Source organism: Natator depressus, chromosome 9 (genome assembly GCF_965152275.1).
Source record: "Natator depressus isolate rNatDep1 chromosome 9, rNatDep2.hap1, whole genome shotgun sequence".
Taxonomy (NCBI): domain Eukaryota; kingdom Metazoa; phylum Chordata; order Testudines; family Cheloniidae; genus Natator; species Natator depressus.
The window spans coordinates 46,543,053-46,566,559 of record NC_134242.1 but is presented as its reverse complement, the minus strand read 5'-3'; the positions used below and the strand labels follow the sequence as shown (position 1 = coordinate 46,566,559).

Sequence of the window (23,507 nt, the reverse complement as noted above, 5' to 3'; positions counted from 1 at the left end):
CAGTAACCTGCAGATCAATCTCAGTAAATACTAAGGAGAAGTAGTCTATTTACATAGGGAAGGCAGCTGATCAGAAGACCAAATTCACTGTACCAACTCAGAAAAAGAACCTGTTTCACTTACAAGCAGCATATTTGTCCCGTCCCCCCCATAAAATACTCTACAGTACATTTTAATATTTGCTTGGGATCTTAGGACCCAGTTTTGCTAACCACAATGTGGTGCCATGGCACCAGGTAAAAGTAGCTAAAATTGACACATTTTTCTCCATAAGCTTTGGCAGGAAGTGAATCAACTTAACCGAGAAAAATACTCCCAAACATAAATTCTTGATAGACACAATGGACTAGCTAAAACATATTACCGTTTGAATTCTCTCAAACAGCTCCATATTTGACCAGCAACTGCCTAACGTACAGACATCCATGGATCTCTCTCATCAACTTTCTCGTGAGTAGTGTTTGGTTGGTTAATCTTAGGGATCTATTTGCTTTATAAGATAAAGATCTTATAAAGCAAATAGATAAGATCTCTTAAATAGATTGTGTTTCCATTTTGAAGTGGTACATTGGTTGATCCCAAATGTTTGTTTCATTCAAACCGGGTGGTGTAGACTGCCTAATTTCTTCTTTTTATTTAATACTAGAAATCAGGACAAGGATGTAACCTGTGATGGAGAATGTGATATTTCCAACATTGCAGTTTAGACACATTTCATGTTAGGAGCAATGGATGATACAGTCCTTCTCAAAGGAAAGATTCAACTTCTGGGTTATACCTGGGTAGCAGGTTTTTGGTTTTTTTCTGCTGAGAATAAATGCAATAGCTTTAATTAAATGGTTCAGAAATCTTCTGAAATCAAAGTTAAATTAAGTAGTTCTATAGCTGTAGCCACAGAAATTCTCAAACTCGCCAAAGCTCCAAGTCATGCCCTCTCTGCCAATGACTAAAAGGTCTGGTTCTGCCTCTTGAGCTGGATACAGGCTGAAAATCCACTTTAAAGAATCCTTATACTTACCTGCTCAGAAACATTTGTCATGTGGTTTTAATGGCCTTGGGAAATCTAGAGTACAATTTACGATGATGTGGCCTCAAGTCTGATTTCCCTAAGAGAAGTAACAATCTTCACGAATCCCAAGATGTTTCTCCATATGCTAAGTATTACTGATCCAAAAATGGACAAGCACCCCAGACTTCAAAATCAATACTGAGGCTTGCTTTGTGTGTGTCTGTGGACGCATCTACACTAGTATTTTCTTTGGAAATTTCCCTTGCACTATTACTGGTGCAGCTCATCAAAGGTAGGAGAACTAGTGTAGGCAGGCTCACATTTTCTACTCCTACGTCATCTAACGCTGTTCTAATAAATTCTAGAAGACAATAGTAAAAAAACATTTGAGCCCACTTAGTATGCTAGAAGTGCTACCACCATTCCTACTATTGATACAGCTGCAGTACTGGTAGTGCAAAAAAATGCTAGTGTGTGGACCAGGTTTTGTGGGATAATCACTAGTAAGATTAGTGTCAAGGGATCAAAAACAGTGTGAAACAGTATCTCTAGCTCCCATATGCAGGGAATGTTGTAGAGGAGGAAATTAATCACAGCACATTGATGAACTTATTAAAGCTCTGACATATGTTGGTTAATCATAAAGCAATACCGGTTAACTCCAAGACCAAATGCATTGTCTTCATCGTCAAAAGATATTGCAGGAATATGTGGTCAGGGTGCCCATACTGAAGGACCAGAATTAAGATCTTCAGTCATCATTCATGTCTGGTGAGTGAGGAGGTAAAAGAGTACACTAATCACCTCATTTTCAAGGCACAAGATATTCTAATCATATCATTACAAATTATGGTTTTTAAATTAAAGATACTATACATCTTTGAATGTCATTCAACATGCATTTAGATAGTGAACTAACTATCCCATGTGTCCTAAGCTAGTCAGACTTGACTTCCTACGGGTAATATATGGTACCTTTTAGAGAAAGCAGCACAAGTTAAAGTTATAGACATAGTGAAATAGTGTCAGACATGACTAAGAACTATTTTGAAGATGTAATCTATTCTTAATTTATGAATATTTAGTTAAAGATAAAACTCAGTTTTTGGATTTGTATTCTGGGTCAAGTTATTTCTAGAGCTTAGCCCATAGTTGGGCTAAACTAGATTTCCTTTGGCACAACTTGAGGAGAAAGATGTAGATAATCTTCCTCCACTAGAACTGGGTGCTGCATTAATTCAGGAAAGAATGAACTACTGCTGAGGTCCAAGAAACGTGTGTTGACAAATGAGTTTCCAAGCTCCAAGTGATTATGTTTCTAAACAGCACTGCTTCTGGCAATTCTGGGCCTGAAGTTTGTTCTAATGGCATTGCTGGCACCTTTGGATAAAACATTTGCTTTTTAAACACCCAACCTAGACACTGTCAATGCTTCTCAAAAGAGGAGTATTGTAATGCTTACATAAAATAAGTTCACTGGTCCATACTATGGTTGCCACACTAAATCCTTGTGTACAGCAGTACTGGAATTTAAACACCTTACAAAATTTAGATGGATACATAAAAGGATATTTCTGGGAAAGCATGATTTCTGTGAGCATCTGACAGCACATAAGAACTCTTCAAGATCACTTCTTGTTGTTCAAAGTCACAATTTACTGGTAGGCAAGTAATTATTGGTGTAACGACAAAAAAAAAAAAAGGGAGACAGACCAAGATAAACTCACAGAAAATGAAAGAAAAGCTTACTTGTCACACTGGAAAACTTGAGCAATTATTTTGTGCAATTGTAAGACTGAAGCAAAGGAAATAGAAAGAATGCACTGCTGTTTTATTGAATGCTAAATTCAAAACCCAAATTTTATTTATAAACATGTTCCATAAATACACTCATGAAGAACCACCATATCTCCGAGTATTCTAGAATCAAAAGCTGCTTCTTCTAGACTTCCCATAGGGATAAGAAGCTATACTGTTGTTAAATTATAAGTAACATTCATAAGAATGCATATATTTTGTATACTCCATACCACTCAGTGACTAGATTTAAACTTTATTAAACGGCATCAAATGATACAAAATGTATGAGGCTAATAATGTAGGTAGGTAGGTGGCAGAAACACTTAAGTAACACCTTATAGTTCACTGTAATCATATAGTGGAAGCGCAAGTTCACAAGTGTCTTGTGTAATCAACCCCCTCCCAAACCTTTGTAAGATCAGGAGTTCAACAGAGGATTTTCCCCAAATATAGGAAGACAGTTTCCCTAAGGAATGACAGGTTTAGTAGTAGAAGGGAGGTAACCACCAGCAGGGAGCTTCAATCCTGACAACTTTAAGATCTCTCCAGGCCTGAAGTCCTATAACATCCTTCTTTCCTACTTTCAATCAGCCTGCCTTGGAGATGTCAGCAAGCCATGTCTCTGAAAGCTCTGCTTCTGTCAGTAACCCTAAGGGACAGAGTTTGCCACCAGTTAAGTAGGAGTTTCTTAACTGCAAGCTCAGTAAATCAGGGACAGACTGTACTAACATTTCACAACATGCATGCTGTGATGCAGCATATTTACAGGCCTGATTCTTTAAATCAGACCCTTAAAAGAATAATACAGACTCCACACCTATTCAATCTTTGGTCTTACTTTTCAAGCCTCTATGAGGATCTCTTCTTTCTGTATCATTTGTCGTCCTCATTTAAGACATTTTGGGAAACAACTTGCAAGAAAAGTCTCGTACAAATTAGGTGTCCAATCCCAAGGGATTCAGACCACTGAATTCCCCACTATTGGGACTTCCAGGGTATTTCTCAAGATCCGATCACACAGCTCAGTGTTGAGTATGGATGCTTCTTCATTCCTCACCTTTATAACTATGACCACTTCTGTTTAATGAAGTAATGGTTTTGAAAGCAAGGCAAGGGCAGTCAATGTTTAGAGAGAACTGGAACCAGACTGGGGCCGTGAAGAGCACAAAAAGCTATTCATAAATATTTAAAGAAGATTTAACTTAATCACCTTAAAAAAATTGCAACAATTACTTTTAACTTGGTTAAATATGTACTAAAATAGTGGTTCTCAACCAGGGATTCAGGGCCCCCTGGGGGGCTGTGAGCAGGTTTCAGGGGGGGGGGGGGGGTGTCACCAAGCAGGGCCAGCATTACACTTGCTGGGCCCCAGAGTAGAAAGCTGAACCCCACCAATCAGAATGGAAGCCAAAGCCTGAGCAATATAAAACTTTGCAGGAGCCCAGGCAATTGCCTTTCTTGCTACCTCCTAACACCAGCCCTGGCTTTTATATGCAGAAAACCAGCTGTTGTGGCATAAGTAGGCCCTGGAGTTTAACAATACGTCGGGGAGGGGGCCCTCAGAAAGAAAAAGGTTGAGAACCCCTGTAGTAAAATATACTAAAAGACATGTTATATATTAACTAAGTCCACAATTAACTGTATCACAGCTATTATACTGATACTTCCCTGCAGATGCTCCAGTCTGATTTATTTAAGCAAAAATTCTATTGTTTTTTAAATTTAGTTCACAAACATGGGAAAGAAGCGTTTAAAAAGTTAGTAATGTGTTCCTTATAGTGAAATGTACTAATGAGAACATTACATTTAGTTTTCCTTTAGAGAACCACAATGAGACCATGACAAAATACTGACAAGCTCTTACAAACACATTATGGGTGAGGTAATACCTTTCATTGGACCAACTTCTGTTGGTGAAAGAGAGACTTTCAAGCCACACAGAGCTCTTCTTCAAGTCTGGAAAAGGTACTCTCATTTCACGGCCATGCAAGGTACAACAGATTGTTTAGTATAAGTACTTAGCACACATTACAGGCATGGCCAAACTGTGGCTCCTGATCTGCATGCGGCTCTTTTACTGTTAAAGTGCACCTCCTGGAGGCCCCCCCCCCCCCCATGTACTCTCCCCCCCATTCTCCACCTACAACACTGGGCAGGGGGGGAGCTAGGGGCTTTAGCCCAGTGGGGGGACATCAGAGAAGAAACCCCTCACCCTGGTAGACGCCACCCCATGGGGTAGGTTGTGCATGTCTTGCGGCTCTTGAACTTCTGAAGATTATTGTATGCGGCTCGGAGGGTCTGTAAATTTGGCCATTCCTGACATATTGTAAGGGACCATTCAAGATATCCGATGAAGTGAGCTGTAGCTCATGAAAGCTTATGCTCAAACAAATTTGTTAGTCTCTAAGGTGCCACAAGTCCTCCTTTTCTTTTTGTGCATTCAAGGTAAAATGGCCCTTGCACACCTTTGCACATAGAAGACAAAAAGCAGGGGGTTAGTGGGTTACAGTTCCATTTTGCATTTTGCTGTGACAAAAGTTGGTACAATAAAATTCATCTCACCCACCTTGTCTCTCTAATAATCCTGGGACCAACAAGGCTACAACTGCACTGCATACTAATGTATTAAATTTTGGAGCACACATCTCCAAAACAAACTGAATGAAAAAAATATGTTCAGATTTAGTAACAGTACTGTATGGAAGGTTTGTATCTGGATTAGAAAATGAAATGGAAGAAGATAAGAAAAGGAAATTCTCCTTCTGTATTGGGAAAAATATAGGTAGAGGAGGCTTGTTACAGTATAAACAAAACTAGAAACAGACAAGAATGGGAAGATATAATTTTATTTTTGGGTGGAAAAAACAAGAAAACTACTACTATTTTATATATCTGTGAATAAAATATTTTTATAAAATTATTTGACTCAAGTCCTGTGTGTACTACAGTTGAAACCATTTCAGGGATAACATTTCTCTTTGTAGCTAACAGCATAGTTTAGTCACATCTAAAAACTTCTTGTCCACACGTTATTTAAAGAAACTGTGGTAGAACTACCTGCCCAGCTACAAAACTGCTTAGAATTGCTGAAACGTTCCCAAAGTCTCCCCTGTATCTTTCTTTTGTGATCTCAATAAGATTCCATGGGAACATTCAGTCTTCAAATTTGCATTGATAAAGTTTGAGAAGTTCTTTAAACAAAGTATATTTAAGAGGTTTCTCAACATTAACATACTAGAGTTGAGATTTATTTTGTTTTATTTAATGACAGGTTTAGAGTAGCTGCCGTGTTAGTCTGTATCCGCAAAAAGAACAGGAGTACCTGTGGCACCTTAGAGACCAACAAATTTATTAGAGCATAAGCTTTTGTGGGCTATAGCCACTTCATCGGATGCACAGAATGGAACATATAGTAAGAAGATTGTGTGTGTGTATGTATATATATATATATATATATATATATATACATACACACACACACACACACACACACACACACACACACACAAGGTGGAAGTTGCCATACAAACTGTAAGAGGCTAATTCATTAAGAAAAGGAGTACTTGTGTCACCTTAGAGACTAACTCCTTTTCTTTTTGCGGATACAGACTAACACGGCTGCTACTCTGAAAATAATTCATTAAGATGAGCTATTATCAGCAGGAGAAAAAAACTTTAGTGACAATTAAGATGGCCCATTTAGACGTTGACAAGAAGGTGTGAGGATACTTAACATAGGGAAATAGATTCAATATGTGTAATGACCCAGCCACTCCCAGTCTCTATTCAAACCCAAGTTAATGGTATCTAGTTTGCCTATTAATTCAAGCTCAGCAGTTTCTCGTTGGAGTCTGTTTTTGAAGCGTTTCTGTTGCAAAATTGCCACCCTTAAATCTTTTACTGAGTGGCCAGAGAGGTTGAAGTGTTCTCCTACCAGTTTTTGAATGTTATGATTCCTGATGTCTGATTTGCGTCCATTTCTTCTTTTGCGTAGAGACTGTCTGGTTTGGCCAATGTACATGGCAGAGGGGCATTGCTGGCACATGATGGCATATATCACACTGGTAGATGTGCAGGTGAACGAGCCTCTGATAGTGTGACTAATGTGATTAGGTCCTATGATGGTGTCACTTGAATAAATGTGTGGACAGAGTTGGCATCAGGCTTTGTTGCAAGGATAGGTTCCTGGGTTAGTGTTCCAAAAGCTACCTGGGCAGGTAGTTCTTTCACAGTTTCTTTAAATAGTGTGTGGACAAGAGGTTTTTGGAACACTAACCCAGGAACTTATCCTTGCAACAAAGCGCGATGCCAACTCTGTCCACATATTTATTCAAGTGACACCATCATAGGACCTAATCACATTAGCCACGCCATCAGGGGCTCGTTCACTTGCACATCTAGCAATGCGATATATGCCATCGTGTGCCAGCAATGCCCCTCTGCCATGTACATTGGCCAAACTGGACAGTCTCTACGCAAAAGAATAAATGGACGCAAATCAGACATCAGGAATCATAACATTCAAAAACTGGTAGGAGAACACTTCAACCTCTCTGGCCACTCAGTAAAAGATTTAAGGGTGGCAATTTTGCAACAGAAACGCTTCAAAAACAGACTCCAACGAGAAACTGCTGAGCTTAAATTAATAGGCAAATTAGATACCATTAACTTGGGTTTGAATACAGACTGGGAGTGGCTGGGTCATTACACATATTGAATTTATTTCCCCATGTTAAGTATCCTCACACCTTCTTGTCAACTGTCTAAATGGGCTATCTTGATTATCACTACAAAAGTTTTTCTTCTCCTGCTGATAATAGCTCATCTTAATCAATTAGCCTCTTACAGTTTGTATGGCAACTTCCACCTTCTGTGTGTGTGCGCACACGTATGTGTGTGTGTGTGTATATATTTATTTTCTTACTATATGTTCCATTCTATGCATCTGATGAAGTGGGCTGTAGCCCACAAAAGCTTATGCTCTAATAAATTTGTTAGTCTCTAAAGTGCCACAAGTATGCCTGTTTTTTGTTTTATTCAAATTATTACTGTATTACCTTCATTTTCCCCACTTGGCAGATTACAAGACATCTTAATGGACAAGCGTCTGAAACAGTGAAATTTGGTTTTATTTTTAAGTTACGTGTTTTTTCCAACACCAAGATATACAGCCTTTAATTAAAATACTGGGCTTTTCAAAGGAGCCTAAGAGTTAGGAAAAAGTGGGCACCCTGCTCTCTTAGGTTCCTTTGAAAATCCCAGTGAGAGTGTAAGGTCTATATCCAAAACTTAGGTTGATCTAGCTATGTCACTCAGTGTGAAAAATTCTCGCACCAGAGACACATAGTTGAGCTGTCCTGAGCTCAGGAATAGACATCACTAGATCGACAGAAGAATTATTATTCTGTTAACCTAGCTACAGCCTCTCAAGGGGGTGGATTAACTACAGCAACAGAAAAACCCTTTCTGTTGCGGTAGCAAGTGTCTATGCTATGGTGCTATAGCAGCTCATCTGCAGCGCTGTAGCATCAGTAGTGTAGACACACACTGAGTCACTAGATCTACATCATTTCCTATATAGGCCAGAGTGTATTTGTAGTCAGTTTCCATTGTGGATGTGTAGACTTCCTTCAGATCCATAGTGCTCCTATTTAAGTAGTTGCTACACAGAAACAATATAGGGAAAGCAGGTAAACTGACTGGCTTGTAACAGCCGGGATAAAATTCCACCAAGCAAAGGGTGGAGGCAGCGCAGAAGCACACCCCTTATTACATGGGTTCATCCAGTCTGTTCTGATGTTGGACTCTCAGGCTGTCAAACCCTTGCAGCTGCACAGGAACAGACCAAATTGCGAAAGATTGCTACGGCTGACTGTTCGACTAAGCTTTGAAGTAGTAGTTAACTGACCACTGTTTGTATTGTTAGTTTTAAAGCATAAAATGAGTCTTCTGTAAGCTGTAGTACCACTTTGCATTTACACAGGGCTTTAAAAAGTTAATCATAACCATCTGAGCTAGATATGGTATTATACCCATCTGAGAAAAGGGACTGTTGCTCAGGGACATACAGTAAGTCAATAGTAGCAAACCCAGGATTGAAACGCAGGGGTCCCAGATGTGCTTGAAAATGAACAAAGATTTTCAAATCAGTAGGTCACAGGTGGCATTCAAAGAACAAAAATATTAGGCTGGTTACAGGTTTTGCTTCTCATACCTGTATAGACCTGAAATATTTGTCCCATTCCTTGCTTCCCCTCCTTCCCCAAAAGGTGCATGTTTCTGCTATAACATTAGACATTCAGGTTTCATCTCATCCCACCACAACCCTCAATCTACCAATATGCACCTCTGTGCTGTAATTTCATGTCACAAATGCAAAAATGCTGCATACAGCAATTTATGTTAAAGAACGTCTGATATTAGCAATGGTAAAGTTAAACAACAGATGAGAATCTAGTCAGCAGGAAAGGAGGAGATATGCTGCACACACATGCTATGTCCCCATGTAATACACTACACGTTTCACAACTGGACTACAACTGCAAACAGATTAGGATGTGGAATGTAGGTTGAATCAGAATTGGCATTCAATTAAATTTTGAATAGTTTTATAAACCCAAGAGTAAGAAGAGCATAATGTTGGATTTCACACTACTCTGAGTCCTTGTCAACACTAGGTGACTCTTCATATATAATGAATACATATCAAAAATACATAAAGCACACAAAAAGTTTTCAGGACAGTAAAATAAACCAATTTTGTTTGTGATCCAACCCTTAAGCACTCGTTACGGTAGGGAAGAGGGGAAAAACTTTAAGTCAAGTCATGTTAAAACTTTGCTAAAGGTTAAAATCTTACCTGCTCTACCAATCAGTTTGATTAAAACTGAACACTGTTAAAGTCCAATTTCATTGCTGATGTTTACTTTTTGCACTAACCTTGGACAATGAAAATAAACTAGCAGGTTTCACTTGCCAGTTTTCATGTACTAGCACAATACTTCAGTATCTGAACTCAAACAACTGCAAGGGAGATTTTAAATCTCAACAAAACCTGATTTTTGTATATTTCATGAACATATTCAATATTTCTAACATTACTTAGCTTTGTAAAAAAAACTCTTATAACTTGCAAGTATAAATTTTAAATTCCTGCACTAAAAAGTGATTGACCCACATAATCAAAACTTTAAAGATACATTGCAAGTATTCTATTGTCCAATTTTTTTTTTTAGCTTCCAGCATTCAAAAACAGAGTTTGGAAAATTTACCAGCTATACAAAAGACAGCTAAACCAAACCACTGTAAGTGAGAGAACTCAAATTAACACTCAGTATACCATTAGTTTACAGTGGTATTTATTAGAAAACCAACAAGAGTGTATATATTTGAATACAAGATCAATTACTAAAATGCAGGATTAATCTTGCAACTTTTTTTTTTTTTTTTAGTAAAAAACGTTGTGAAATGATAAATAGCAAGAATTAACTTTAATTAGTTGTGACTCGTTCTCATACAAGCGTGTGTTTAATTTGTTTGACAGTATCTAACAAGTTGTTGATCAGTAAACTCACTTAAAGATGACATGTGGTCCACAGGTTAATAAGGCTCAGTGTTCATACGGCAGGGATTCAGAAATTATTTGTCAGAAGGGTTAAAATACTCTTAAATTTTTAATGTAATCTGTCCAATAAAGAAATACTATCTAGTAGGACTGGAGATGAAAAACTGTTCACACTCTTGAATCTCTCCCTTCAAAGAGTTATTTATCAGAAAGTATTTTCCAGCATCAAAACTTCAGCTTTAGAAAGCAGGAATGGTGGACAGTGATCTGCTTCAGCTCTCCCCATTGTTAGAAAAATACCCTCCAGGATCATACTTTTGATTAGGAAATTAATTCAAGGTTCGGTTAAATACAAAAAAGTAGGGTGTAGGACTACTTACCTACATTAGACTTTGTAATACAGTTAATATGGTCAGATAAGACATAGTATACAAATACAGAGTAGTATCACTTACAAGGAATGTAGGGCTACTTAATGATAGCGAAAAGGAGTATATCAAGCCGTAAGTCACATATCAAAAAAACAAAAATTTAAGGTTTTCTCTCTGTCTAAAATGTTGAGTTCTGATTTTAGTGGGTCAAGTTTTTTTGCTATGCAAAGAATAAGTTTGCATCTGTAAAACCACAGGGATGGATCATATTGCAATTAAGTCTAATGTACTCTGCAAAATAAACTTATAACAATCGCCAGCCGTACATGGTTCCATTTATGCCATATGGCCGAGGCCAAACAGCACAGATAACACTCAACAGGCATGGGGTCTCCTAACCCACAGGCAGCAGGAGGAAAAGCAAGATGAAGCAGAAACTTCTCTCCAGGGGCGATGGGGCCACCCGCCCTCCTCCCCCCACGAGCTCTCGTGCTACTTCCAGGCCCCCATCACAGCCTCCAGCTGACTCTCCAGGAGCCCGCTCCAGGCCCTGGGGTTCCCGTACTCTACGGGCCTCAAACCCAAGCCCCCACTGACCTCTCAAGGCTCCGCGCTCTCGTTCCCCATCTCCGGAGCTCCTCCCTCCCCTGCCCGACCCAGGCGCTAGGCCCCCTTCTCCCCGGCCTCACGGCCTGAAAATGGCGGAGGAGCCACACCGCCCGGCCACACTGCACTGCCCCAGGCGGCCCGTCACTTAGCTGCACTCACCGTCCGACTGTTCTCTTATCCCCGCCACCGGACCCCGCTGCCGCGCCGCTCTCTACACTCCCCCTGGCCCGGAAGCCGCTGCCTCACGAGCCCCCACCGCGACCACCCGCCATCTTTTCCCCTCCAACGACCGGGGCGGTGCACGCGCTCTACGTCAATACGCTCCAAGGCGCCGGGGCGGACCTGGCCGAGGATAGGGACGCAGCGGCGGCCAAGACTGCCTCTGCGCAAGCGCAAGGGGAGCCCGGTTGTACATGGTGCGGGTGCGTGCAGTTGATACAGGGGCGACCCGACATGGACAGAGCTGCAAGTGGGGCGCGCATGCGTACAGAGAAGTAGCGTGGACTACGCTCTACTCCTGGGGTTCTTAAACGCCGTTGCACCGAGATCCCCTTCTGACAACAAAAAGTACTATAGGACCCCAGGAGACGGTACTGAAGCCTGAGCCTGGGCCAACCCCACCACCCCAGGTGGGGTCGAGGGGACAAAACCAAAGCCTTAGGGCAGGGCTTCAGTCCGAAGCCGGGGGAACTCGTAACCTGAGGGCCTCAGGCTTCAGCTTCAGCCCCAGGCTGTTAATAAGTCTAAGGCAGCCCTGGTGACCTCTTTAAAATAGGGTTGCCACTCACTTTTTTTTTTTTTTTTGGGCGGGGGGGGGTCACAATCCACAGTTTGAGGACTGCTGAAATCTGTTCCTGCACTTAGGAGTCCTGGCTTAGAAGGCAGGAACTGCTCTTCCCGCCCCCATACCTGCCAGTGTTCTCTGACTGGTGTGAGGAGCGGGGAACCACCTGAATCTGAGGGCTTGGCTACACTTGCAAGTTAGAGCGCATTAAAGGAGCCCTGGGCGCACTAGCTCACTACCCGTCCATATTACCCAGGCACGTAGAGCGCTCTGACTCCGCAGCTAGAGCACTCCTGGTACTCCACCTCGGCGAGTGGAATAACATTTTGTGCGCCCCCACTAGAGCGCCAAGGTGCCAGTGTGGACGCCCTGGTCTGTTAGTGCGCTCTGATCGGCCTCCAGAAGCGTCCCACAATGCCTGTTCTAGCCACTCTGGTCATCACTTTGAACTCGACTGCCCTGCCCTCAGGTGACCAACCGTCAGACCCACCCTTAAAATTTTCTGGGAATTTTGAAAATCCCCTTCCTGTTTGCTCAGCCAGGCATGGAGTGCTCTAAGCAAATCTTTGCAGGTGACCATGCCTCCACGCGCCAGGCAATCCCCAGTATGGAGCAATGGCAAGGTGCTGGACCTCATCAGTGTTTGGGGGGAGGAAGCTGTCCAGTCCCAGCTGCGCTCCAGCCGTAGGAATTATGATACCTTCAGGCAGATATCAAGGGACATGATGAAAAGGAGCCAGGACCGGGACACACTGTAGTGCAGGATTAAAGTGAAGGAACTGCAGAATGCCTACCGCAAAGCCCGCAAGGCAAACAGCCGCTCCGGTGCTGCCCCTGCAACCTGCCGTTTCTACAAAGAGCTGGATGCGATACTTGGGGGCGACCCCACCTCCATTCCGAGGACCACCATGGACACTTCAGAGCCCAGTGCAACAAGGCAGGAGGAGAAGCAAAGCAGGAGCAAGGGTGCCGAGGCGGAGAAAGAAACCCCGGAATCCCTAGATGCATGCAACCAGGAGCTGTTCTTAAGCCAGGAGGAAGGTAGCCAGTCATGGCGGCTGGTGCTTGGGGAAGGACAAACACCAGATGAGGTGCCTGGTAAGCGGCTTTTATTTTGGGAAGGAAGTTATTTGGTGCGGGCTCTTGGGGCGAGGAGAGTTAGGGCTACATGCATGCCTAGATGCAGAATAGGGCGTTGATGTGCTCTCTCACATTGCAGTAATCGGCCCCAGTGATCTCTTCAGAGGTCTCATCCAGAACTTGCGCAGGTTTCATCGGGAGAGCCACTGTGGTCCTTGTCCAAGTAAGGCTAACTTGTCTGTGCCACGAGGGGCAGGGGGACCATTGCTGCACAGAGGCAAGCTGCATATGGGCCAGGATGGAAGCCGCATTGAAGTAGAAGACTCTCCCTTGCTTCCCAGGTCACCATCAGCAGCAAGATATCTTCCAGGACGAACTCCTGTGGAAAGTGTGGGGACAGCATTCAGTATAGTGGCCCCTGCAGCTGTTGGCGCTCCCCAAGTTACAGAAACCCAGAGGACAGTACAGCCATGAAACAATCAGTCACGCTTGACCCTGTGCACCATTTTGGGGCTCCCGTGGGTTGTGCGCGCTCGCTTTGGGATGGGCAAATTATGCTATTGTGTAGACTGTGCTTGCCCTTAAGTACAGGGGAATCATTGCTCTGTCTGATGTGAACAATGCTGCCTCTGTTAAGTGTTGCATTTTGCCTTTACGGATGCAACCTAGAGATCTCAGCCGTCCGTGTTATCACCGGCCAAAAGACTCCAAAGAATCAGAAAGAGGCCACGTAGAAGCAAGGAAGACATGTTGCATGAAGTAATGCAGCATTCAAGTAATGAAAATCAAAAAGTGCAGGAGTGCGGGACAGTGAAAGGAGGATCTGCCAGCAGAATGTGAAGCGCGGGCACAAAAGCATGGTGCTCTGGCAGCAAAGCACGGATCGGCTGATAAGCATAATGGAGCGCCAAGCGGACTCTATTCAGGCGCTCGTAGCCATGCAGGCAGAGCACTACTGTGCCCGCCCCCCCACCCCCGCAACCCTTGTCCAAAACTCTTTCCCTTGTGCCCCCATGTCACCTGCAACCCACCTCCCCCAACATCCGGGTTCTTACCGCCACCAGCTGCATCCAACACCTGTAGCTTCACCACCCAGCCCTGAAAACTACAACCCTTACCCACGGCACTCAACCCCCATCACCATGCAGTATAGCCATCCTGAAATGCAGCACTCATTGCACAGCACTCTAGACAGGAAGGTTGAGTATGATAACAGGACATACGCAAATCTGTGATTGTACCGTTCCCCACCCCACCCCTTTGCCCTTTCTGTTTCCCAAGCAGTTGTGTTTCTTTTCAATAAATGGATTTTTTGGCTTTGAAAACGTTCTTTATTATTGCATAAAGTAAAAGATACCTTAGCCCAGGAAAGAAACAGACACTGCAAGTCAGCATAACAACCAGAGATTCCTACTAACATTGGAACCACTGCACTTCACTCTCATGCAGGGCACCAGACATTACTGGTGGCTTTCAGTCTCAAATTGCTCCCTCAAGACATCCCTAATCCTTGCAGCCCCGCGCTGGGCCCCTCTAATAGCCCTGCTCTCTGGCTGTTCAAATTCAGGCTCCAGGTGTTGAACCTCCGAGTTCCATGTCTGAGTGAATCGTACACCCTTCCCTTCACAAATGTTATGGAGGGGATATAACTGCAGGGATACTGTCATCGGCCAGGTCCAGCTTCCCATACAGAGAGTGCCAGCGGTCCTTTAAAGGGCCAAAAGCACACTGCACAGTCATTCTGTACCTGCTCAGCTTTTTGTTGAACTACTCCTTGCTGTCAAGGCTCCCTGTGTAGGGTCTCATGAGCCACAGCATTAAAGGGTAAGCAGGGTCTCCAAGGATCACAATGGGCATTTCAGCTTCCCCTACCGTGATCTTCTGGTCTGGGAAAAAAGTCCCGGCTTACAGCTTCCTGAACAGGCCAGTGTTCCGAAAGATGTGTGCATCATGCACCTTTCTGGGCCAGCCTGCGTTAATGTCAAACGCCCAAGGGATCCACAAGTGCCTGGAGAACCATAGAGAAATATCTCTTCTGATTAACATACTCAGAGGCTAGGTGGGCTGGTGCCAGAATTGGAATATGCGTGCCATCTATCGCCCCTCCGCAGTTAGGGAAACCCATTAGTGTAAAGCCAGCCACAATGTCATGAACGTTACCCAGAGTCATGGTTCTTCCGAGCAGGATGCGATTAATGGCCCTGCAAACTTGCATCAACATGATTCCAACGGTCGACTTTCCCACTCCAACCTGGTTAGCGACTGATCGGTAGCTGTCTGGAGTTGCCACCTTCCAGGCTGCAATAGCCACCTGCTTCTCCACTGTCAGGGCAGCTCTCAATCTTGTGTCCTTGCGCTGCAGGGTGAGGGCGAGCTCATCACACGGTCCCATGAAAGTGCCTTTTCTCATCCAAAAGTTCTGCAGCCACTGCTCATCATCCCAGACTTGCATGATGATGTGATTCCCACCACTCAGTGCTTGTTTCCCCAGCCCAAAAGCAGCATCCCACGGTGGTGAGCATGTCCGTGAATGCCACAAGCAAACTCGTGTCATATGCGTTACTCAAGTCTATATCATCATCGGAGCCCTCACTGTCAATTTGGATCATTTGGATCATAAGGAATAACTCAACTGCCAAACGTGACGTGCTGGTGAGACTCGTCAGCATACTCCTCAACAGTCTGGGCTCCATTCCTGCAGACCGAAAGGTAAGACAGAGTGCGCAGGACCAAAAATGTTGAAAGATGGCGCCAGATGTGGACGGAAGCACAGAGATTGCTAGGATACGAACCGATGCATCACAGGGAGTTGGGACAGGACCCAGAATGCCCTGCCCCCCCCACCCCTTTCCCACAAGCCACAGTGCCAGAATGGGACGAGGTGCTCTGTGGGATAGCTGCCCACAATGCACCGCTCCCAATACCACTGCAAGTGCTGCAAATGTGGCCACGCCAGTATGCTTGCAGCTGTCAGTGTAGACAGACTGCAGCGCTTTCCCTACTGTGCTCTTTGAAGGTGAGTTTAACTCAAAGCGCTCTACATCTGCAAGTGTAGCCATGCCCTGAAAATACTACTGAGCAGCTAGGAGAGAGCTGACTAACTGGGGAAGGGTAGTAACCAGCAGCTTGAGATCATATCAAGAGAATTCCACAGCCATGCGACATAAATCCTAAATTAACATCCCTCTCCCCCATCTACCAGTGCATGCAACCCAAACATTTCAGCCTTCAGGGAATGAAAATTATCATAATGAACGAACTTGACTTCACGTTGATTTCCATTGTCCCAGCCAAGGCATATGCTAAAAGTAAAAAAGGCCAAAAGATAAAATATAAACTGTAGTTTTAGAATTGCCAGTTTTAATATCTAAGGCATTATTAGTAACAGCTAAGAATGCACTAGTTTAAAATAAGGGGATTTTTAAAGTATTCATTTTAAGATGTAAGCAGCTATGGGAAGCAGTAATATATAGGTTTGAGGACCAGCAGAGAGAATCCCCTTCCACATCCTGGGATTTTTGGCATCTTAACCTGTTTTTTGTTTCTATTTTTACTTTCCCTACTGCATGGTTGCTTTGGTTGTTTAAGTTAAACTGTATTGAGCAATTTTTTAAACTCCTGATAAATGCAGAACAACTTATCTGTCAAATAGATTGGCAGGAGCGTAGAATAGCAGCTCAGTGAGCAACCCTGGGAGGTAAAAAATTACACAGAAATTAACAAATCAGAAGTCCATCTCTAGTCCAGTATCTGGTGCCTCATACTGTCCAGAAATGCATAAGACTATTCATATAGATGTATAATTATTTTAGATATGTTACTAAGCTCCTGACTGGCTACAGGATCTTGTGGAAACAAGCTCTACAGCTTGTATATAAAAAGCTATTCACTTTATCATTTTCTTCTGCATAGTAAAGTTTTAAAACTGTATTAAGTCAACGTTCAGTTGTAAACTTTTGAAAGAACAACCATAACATTTTGTTCAGAGTTACAAACAACTTCCATTCCCGAGGTGTTTGTAACTCTGAGGTTTTACTATACTATATTTTCCCTTCTTGACCATCAACTCCACACTAAACAGACATTTTTAATGAGCTGTCCACATAAGTGGCCCAGTCTTTTTCTCGAGCAGTTACAGATTATTTAGGAACTAGTAATACATTTGAGTAATTCAAATTATTCTTTCCAAGGTGCAATGAATTCATCTTTTCATCTCGCTAATTTAAGGGGTCACAAACCTTCTACAATAAAATAGCCCTGAATAATGTTCATATTTTGAGAACACCCTTACTATACAGTATTAGCAACCCCTTTATTACATGTTTAGTAGTTCAGTTCTATCATACAATAGCAGTTCACGGAGGTTTTATTGGTCTAAGAGGCCTTCTTCCCGCCATCTTGTCTGTTTTATTGCTTCTGATCTTCTTTGAAAAGTGGTAGCTGTAATTTATTATGGATTTCAATGTTTGGTAGTTATCAGTCTATTAGCAGAGGACGATGTAAGCCTTGTGGGATCAGATTCAGCTCATTAAAGCGGTTAGATTTATTCTCTAAAGCTTGCCATCTTATTTTTAAATATCAACAAGAGACAACTATCACACCTAATCATACAAATTTAAAAGAAACCAAGTCAAAGAAGCCAAATAATCTAGCTAGGGCTTCCTTACCACCAAAAGTAATGAGGCTAGGAGGTAAGGGTTCTGATATGACGTTCTTATTAAAACACCTCAATTTGTTTTTTAAAGATCAGTATTTTCATGTAGTTGAGGCAGTCACAGAAATCTCCTGTGAGGCAGAGTATAAAAGACTTGTTTGATGATAGCTGCAGCTGGAGATTGAATCTAAGATTTAAACGAGGTGGATGTAGCTAATAAGATACAGGACCTCACCCCGTGTTACCTTTTCTTATAATTCTGACCCAATTAAAGTTACTGTGGTTAATCAGAAAGGTATGTTTGGTTTATTAGATTCCAGGAGACATAATGATATTAAAAGGAATAAGTTATGTTACTGCTGCTGAGTCAATAGGTGTCACTCAAGGTAACTCAGGCAGTGATTATAAAGCAGCATGATCTTTCAACACTATGGATTTGGATGTCAAGTTTCCAATCATAGCCCAATAAGAGTATCATATTTCTCTCCCTCCCAAAATATGTGTATACAATTCTGCTCATTTATATTCATTTGTATTAATAATCACAACTGATGTTTGGATCAAGAATACTATCTTCCTTCCTCTCTCCCCAGAGACTGTTCCCTCCTTCCAGGTCAAAGTGTTTCTCAATAGGACTTAAATAATTAAAGTTGGAGTGAATCAAATAATATTTACAAAGTATAGGAACATAATAAGAAACATCACATTTTAATTCAAACTGAACAATTATACACTCTTGAAGGAGGAAAAAAACATTTTCTTAAAAAAACATTTCAAAAGACACTCAGAATCTTATTAGCCCTGATTCTACAAACTATTAGGATTTCCAACAACCAATGGGAACAAAATTTCTCCACCTTAGGTAACTGGAGTTCATAAGAAAGAACAATCACACCAAGCTTATTCTAGGCCCTGTAATGTAAAACACTTTGAAGATTCCCCTGGCAGGGACAGAGACTTGGGGGAAACAGGTACCGAAACCACCGAGACAGGAGTTTACAAGATTCCATGGATCTCACCGCAAATGAGTCTTTGTCAAGTTTACAGTTTTCAACAAGTCAAAGAGTGGTCCCCAGTTTAAACATGTCTGTGCGGGACCCAAGGCTGAAGTACTGTGCATCAAGAACTCTCTTTACTCTGTCCTGGAGCTAGCTAGATTGGACTGGTGTGCACAGAAACATTTGAAATTCTCTGATCTTTCTTTTCATAATAAGGGCTGGTAATTAGCCCTAGTACTGGAAGCTTCGTTTGGTCTGAATGTCATCAAGAATCTGCTGTAGCTCCTCATCTTCAAACCGGCCCTCTAGGCTGCAAGATAAGAACAGTAATGATAGAAACAAGCCTCTTCCCTGTGCTTTCATTTTTAATATCCAGAATTCCCTCATGTTTCTTCTACACCAGTGCCTCAGACATTTTTGGTACCATCTGGCATTGCACGATTTATCCAAATCTCCACCTCCTCCTGTGTTATAATACACAGACAACTCTGAAGCCCCATGTTATAGCTCTCATGTGCCTCCACACTGAATTATGCAAATCAGATATCTTTCTCCCTCCACCTTGTCACTGATCAGTTTCAGGACATGACATTAAAAGGGTACAACACTCAGGAATGGGCAGGGCCAGGCATAAACACAGTTATCTGATTGGCGTCATGGAGAATTGTACCTTTTAGGCCAGCCCACTGTGGCTGTGAAATACTGGATACAAAGGGGAAACAATAGGTCAGCTCAGTTTCCCCCTTATTCCTGCATCATAGAACCCATAAATCATAAAACACAGGACATAAATTCTCACCTGGGAATCAAAGCCTTGGCCTCCTCAGCTGTCTCAGGACACAAATTAGCCAAACACGCCAATTCAAATTTATGGAGCTTTTTCTGGAGCAACAAACTGCAGAAAGAGAAGATGGTGAGAATATAGGAAAAATGGAATAAAAAAAGCAGAGGAAAGGAAAAGAATGTAAAAGAAACTGAACTGATGACATGGTGCTGACAGATCTGTGAACAAGGAATGAGGATGAAAAAAAGGGCAGCATAAGTTGTATTTATTTTATTATTAATACCCCATTACTGCTAGTAAGAACAAAAAAATTACACACAATAACCCCCGAAGCTTCTCCCCCCCGGCCCCGAAAGAAAAAAGGGCTAGAAAAGTCCCTTCCATCTACCACAATCTGCTGTCATATAAATATTTGTACCAAAACAGCTCTGGAGGCCCTACCGCGGGCCTCTTGTTACCCACTCTACTACAGGGGTTCTCAACCTGGGTGTCATGACCCTTCAGGGGGTCACAAGGTTATTACATGGGGGTTCATGAGCTGTCAGCTTCCACCCCCAAACCCTGCTTCGCCTCCGGCATTTAAAATAGTGTTAAATATAAAAAAATGTGTTTTTAATTTAGAAGGGGGGCGAGTCGCGCTCAGAGGCTTGCTTTGTGAAAGAGGTCACCAAAGCAAAAAAGTTTGAGAACCACTGCTCTAACAGAACCTCACCAAGTCTCTCACTTCCCCAGAAAAACATGACTGAGATCTCTAGAGCAGCGGTTCTCAACCTGTGGACTGCATGCAGCCCAACTAGCACACAGCTGCAGCCCAGCTGTGTGCTAAAAATAATTTCAAAATTTGCCACACTGGTCAGGCAGGGGGTGGGGCTGGCTGAGGGGGAGAAAGAGTAAGGCAGCCTGCAGGAGCGCTCCTGCCAGCAGGGGCCTGGTGAGTGCTGCAGGGAGGCAGGGGGCAGGAAAATGGGTCTGTGGCTAGGTTTGGGGTGGGGGGCCTCTGGGTAGTGTGCGGTGCTGAGATCTAGAGTTTTGCTGGGGTGCTACAGCACCCACAGGCTTTACGTGGGGCTCCGCTGCAAGGGTCAGGTCTGGCTGCCTGGTCCGGCTGCCTGGTCCCATGCGGGGGTCCAGGTCCAGCTGTAGGCCACCTGGCCCCGCACAGAAGGGGTCCCAGGCTCCGGCTGCCTGGTCCCGCACAGCAGGGTCCGGCCGCCTGGCCCCATGCAGTGGGGTTTCAGGGTCAGGCTTCGGCTGCAAAGGGGGGTGTCCTGCGGTCCAACTGCCTGCGTGGGGGTCCGGCATCTGGCCCTGCTGCAGGATCCAGCTGCCCAGTCCCATGCAGGGGTCCGGGCTACCCGGCCCAGCACCCAGGGCTCTGCTTCTGGCCCCGCTTTGAGCAGGGATGCTAGGTATAGGGGATTGTTGGGAGTTCTCAGCCTGTGGTTGAGAACCACTGCTCTACAGCAACCCTGCTCCTGGGAATAACAATAACTACCATGTTTCAACTTCATAATACAGCACACACATTACATACTAAATTCCCCAATAAAATCATCTTTCCTTGACTCTCCCACTCACCTGCGGACGCTGGCAATGGTCTCCCGGTTTTTGAAGCGGCTGAAGCGAGCCGTGTAGTTCAGAGTTTTCATGAAGACTTCCGAAAGCTCCTGCTCATCCTCAGCACTCTCATTCTGTTGTTTACGATGCTCAAGAAGCATGTGCACTTCTGAATTTAGAAGCGTCTCAGCAGTTTCAAATTCTGTATGCGAGTATCAGTGTGAGAGAAAGATAAGTACAACAACAAAGAAGCCAATTTCTATACGCTTTGTTTCGTGCTTGGATATAGCTTTGGGGAGAAGACAAATGAACCACAGGTACAGCTTTGACTGTGAAAATCCTGTACTTCATGGACTGTAACTATAATTCCTCCAAGGCCACACAACTAGATTTACAATACTGAGTAGCACTCCAGTTATTTTTAACTTTCTGATCATACACACTTAAATTACCAGCCCTATCTTTTGAGCTAATCATATTTTTGTAATTAATATTACTCACTTGACACAAAGGTCCAAAATAAAAGCAAATATTAAAGGGGTAAAACTGAAAAGGCTTTTTAAAAATTGGATTTGTATCTTGCTTTAAAATAAGCTTGTTTTACTACTTGTTTTTTGTCTCAGAAAAATCAGGAATGGCAAGTGTGATCTTCTGCGGTTTTGCTGGAGAGCTTCTGGGAGGTCTTAGGGATGTTTACTTCTAGCACCTTAATTAAAGGAGGAGGATGCAGAATGTTTAACAAAGGCTTCCTTTATTACAAATGTTATTTAGTCATTGAAATTAAATAGCCATTAATAAAAACAAAGTTTTAAACAGTCTGACTAAAAATCCTTTCCCCTCTCCATAGATCATCTTCTCTCTCTCAGCTTTTGGTCTGTAACCACTTCACTAGTTTGCTTGTCATCAAGAGTGACTACCAGAATAGACAAGGCCTGAATTTCTAATGCTAAAAAGCAAGTAGATTGCAAATATTTTGGGTCTCCATTTACATCAGAAAAGCAAAAAAGAGAATAAACCCAATTTTTTCCCTTTTCAGGATACCTTTAAGGAACAAATATAGCTATTCAAATATTAGTATCTTTTTCAGATTCAGAATATTTTCAGCAGAACCCACTGGGCAGTTGTAGTCCCTGTTTCAAACCTTAACAGTTGGTTTCCAAAACAAAAAAATAATAATAATTTGAAAATATTCTCACAGGCAGTAATACCTTTGTGTCATGGACCACAGAGAAGAAAAACTAGAGTTCCTCACATCAAACCCAGGGATCATTTAATTGTGCCAGCTTGATACAGATCAGGGTTTTTTACATAAAGCTCTTTGCGGTAGAGACTGCCTCTTTGTCCTGAATTTGCACAGCATGGTACAATCAATAGTAATAATACTCCTTTATACACTGAAAAGCATTATATAATGTCATTTAAACAACACTTCAAAGATGTACTGGTTCTGCTAGAATCAGATGGCCTGCTAGAACAATGATGATTGAGCTATTGTCACAGCTATCAGAGATTCCATAATTTTTTCTTTTTGAAATTACCCTGATTTTTGATATATGGGGATTTATAATGATCAACAGCTCGGGAAATGTGACTGAGCTCCCAAGTTAAACTCTGGGTCAGACAAGGGCCAGGAGGCCAAAACTCTGCAGCCAGATAAAGAATTACACCAGTAGCTTCATGTTTGGAGCTTTAATTCCCCAGAAGGCCAGGCACAGCACAGGTTCAAACCCCAATTTGCAGCCGGATTGTATTGATACGGTTGGGTGCAGTCAAGTGGCCCCCGATTTCCAGACTCTTCTTTCAGCCCGGGAACTGTTCCTTTTATTTACAGGGAAACAGATACAGGAATGGGGGGAGATAACTTGGGGTTCAACAAGCTGGAGAAGGCCATGTTTTCCCCTTGCGCCCCATCCCCCCGCTCGGTGGACTCTCCCCCTCCTACTCCCCGGACCCCCCTTGTGCCCCCCAGCTCCGGAGGAGCAGAATCTCCCTCTCCTGCTCTCCACTCGTCCCCCCAGCTCCCGGGGGAATCTCCCTCTCCTGCTTCCCGGGCTCTGTCCCCCAGCCCCGCCCACCTTTGGGGAAGACGAGCTGCGAGGCGTCCTCCTCCACGTCCGCGACCCGGGCCTCGCTACCTCCGGCCGCCATCGCTTCAGCCGGCACCGGCTTCCCCGCCGGAAGCGAAGGCAGCCGCGAGCCCCCGCCCTCCTCCTGCCTCGCGGCTGCGCGCCCAGAGCCAGGAGTTCCGAGGCTCCCGCCAGGGGGCGCCGACGGGCGGAGCGGGCGCAGCCTGCTGG

The 23,507-nt window shown here is 43.3% G+C and overlaps 2 protein-coding genes across 5 annotated transcripts in view; both read right to left on the bottom strand.

Annotated features, from left to right (window-relative positions):
* Positions 1–11,715, bottom strand: part of WDR33 (WD repeat domain 33) — a 103,388-nt gene extending 91,673 nt beyond the window's left edge. For 2 of the 4 annotated variants that reach the window (XM_074964026.1, XM_074964024.1), the window contains exon 1: positions 11,513–11,664. The gene's annotated coding sequence lies outside the window, so the exon portion shown is untranslated. Of the gene's footprint in view, positions 1–11,512 lie in introns of all 4 variants that reach the window. The other 2 variants (XM_074964028.1, XM_074964027.1) reach the window with 2 other exon arrangements.
* A 6,325-nt stretch (positions 11,716–18,040) lies between these two features.
* Positions 18,041–23,442, bottom strand: POLR2D (RNA polymerase II subunit D). Its single transcript, XM_074963007.1, has 4 exons — positions 23,286–23,442; positions 21,232–21,412; positions 19,669–19,764; positions 18,041–19,179 (listed from the first exon to the last, which is right to left on the bottom strand). Exons 1-4 carry the CDS (start codon positions 23,356–23,358, stop codon positions 19,101–19,103), a joined length of 429 nt encoding a protein of 142 aa, XP_074819108.1. The 5' UTR covers positions 23,359–23,442; the 3' UTR covers positions 18,041–19,100.
* Between the last annotated feature and the right edge of the window lie 65 nt (positions 23,443–23,507).

Bases quoted from the DNA above. Each gene is read 5' to 3' on its own strand.
- POLR2D (XM_074963007.1), bottom strand. From the start codon at position 23,358: ATGGCGGCCGGAGGTAGCGAGGCCCGGGTCGCGGACGTGGAGGAGGAC. The intron at 19,765-21,231 runs GTGAGTGGGAGA...CTCTTTCTGCAG, and splicing joins ACCATTGCCAGCGTCCGCAG to TTTGTTGCTCCAGAAAAAGC. The intron at 19,180-19,668 runs GTGAGAATTTAT...CTTATCTTGCAG, and splicing joins GCCAAGGCTTTGATTCCCAG to CCTAGAGGGCCGGTTTGAAG.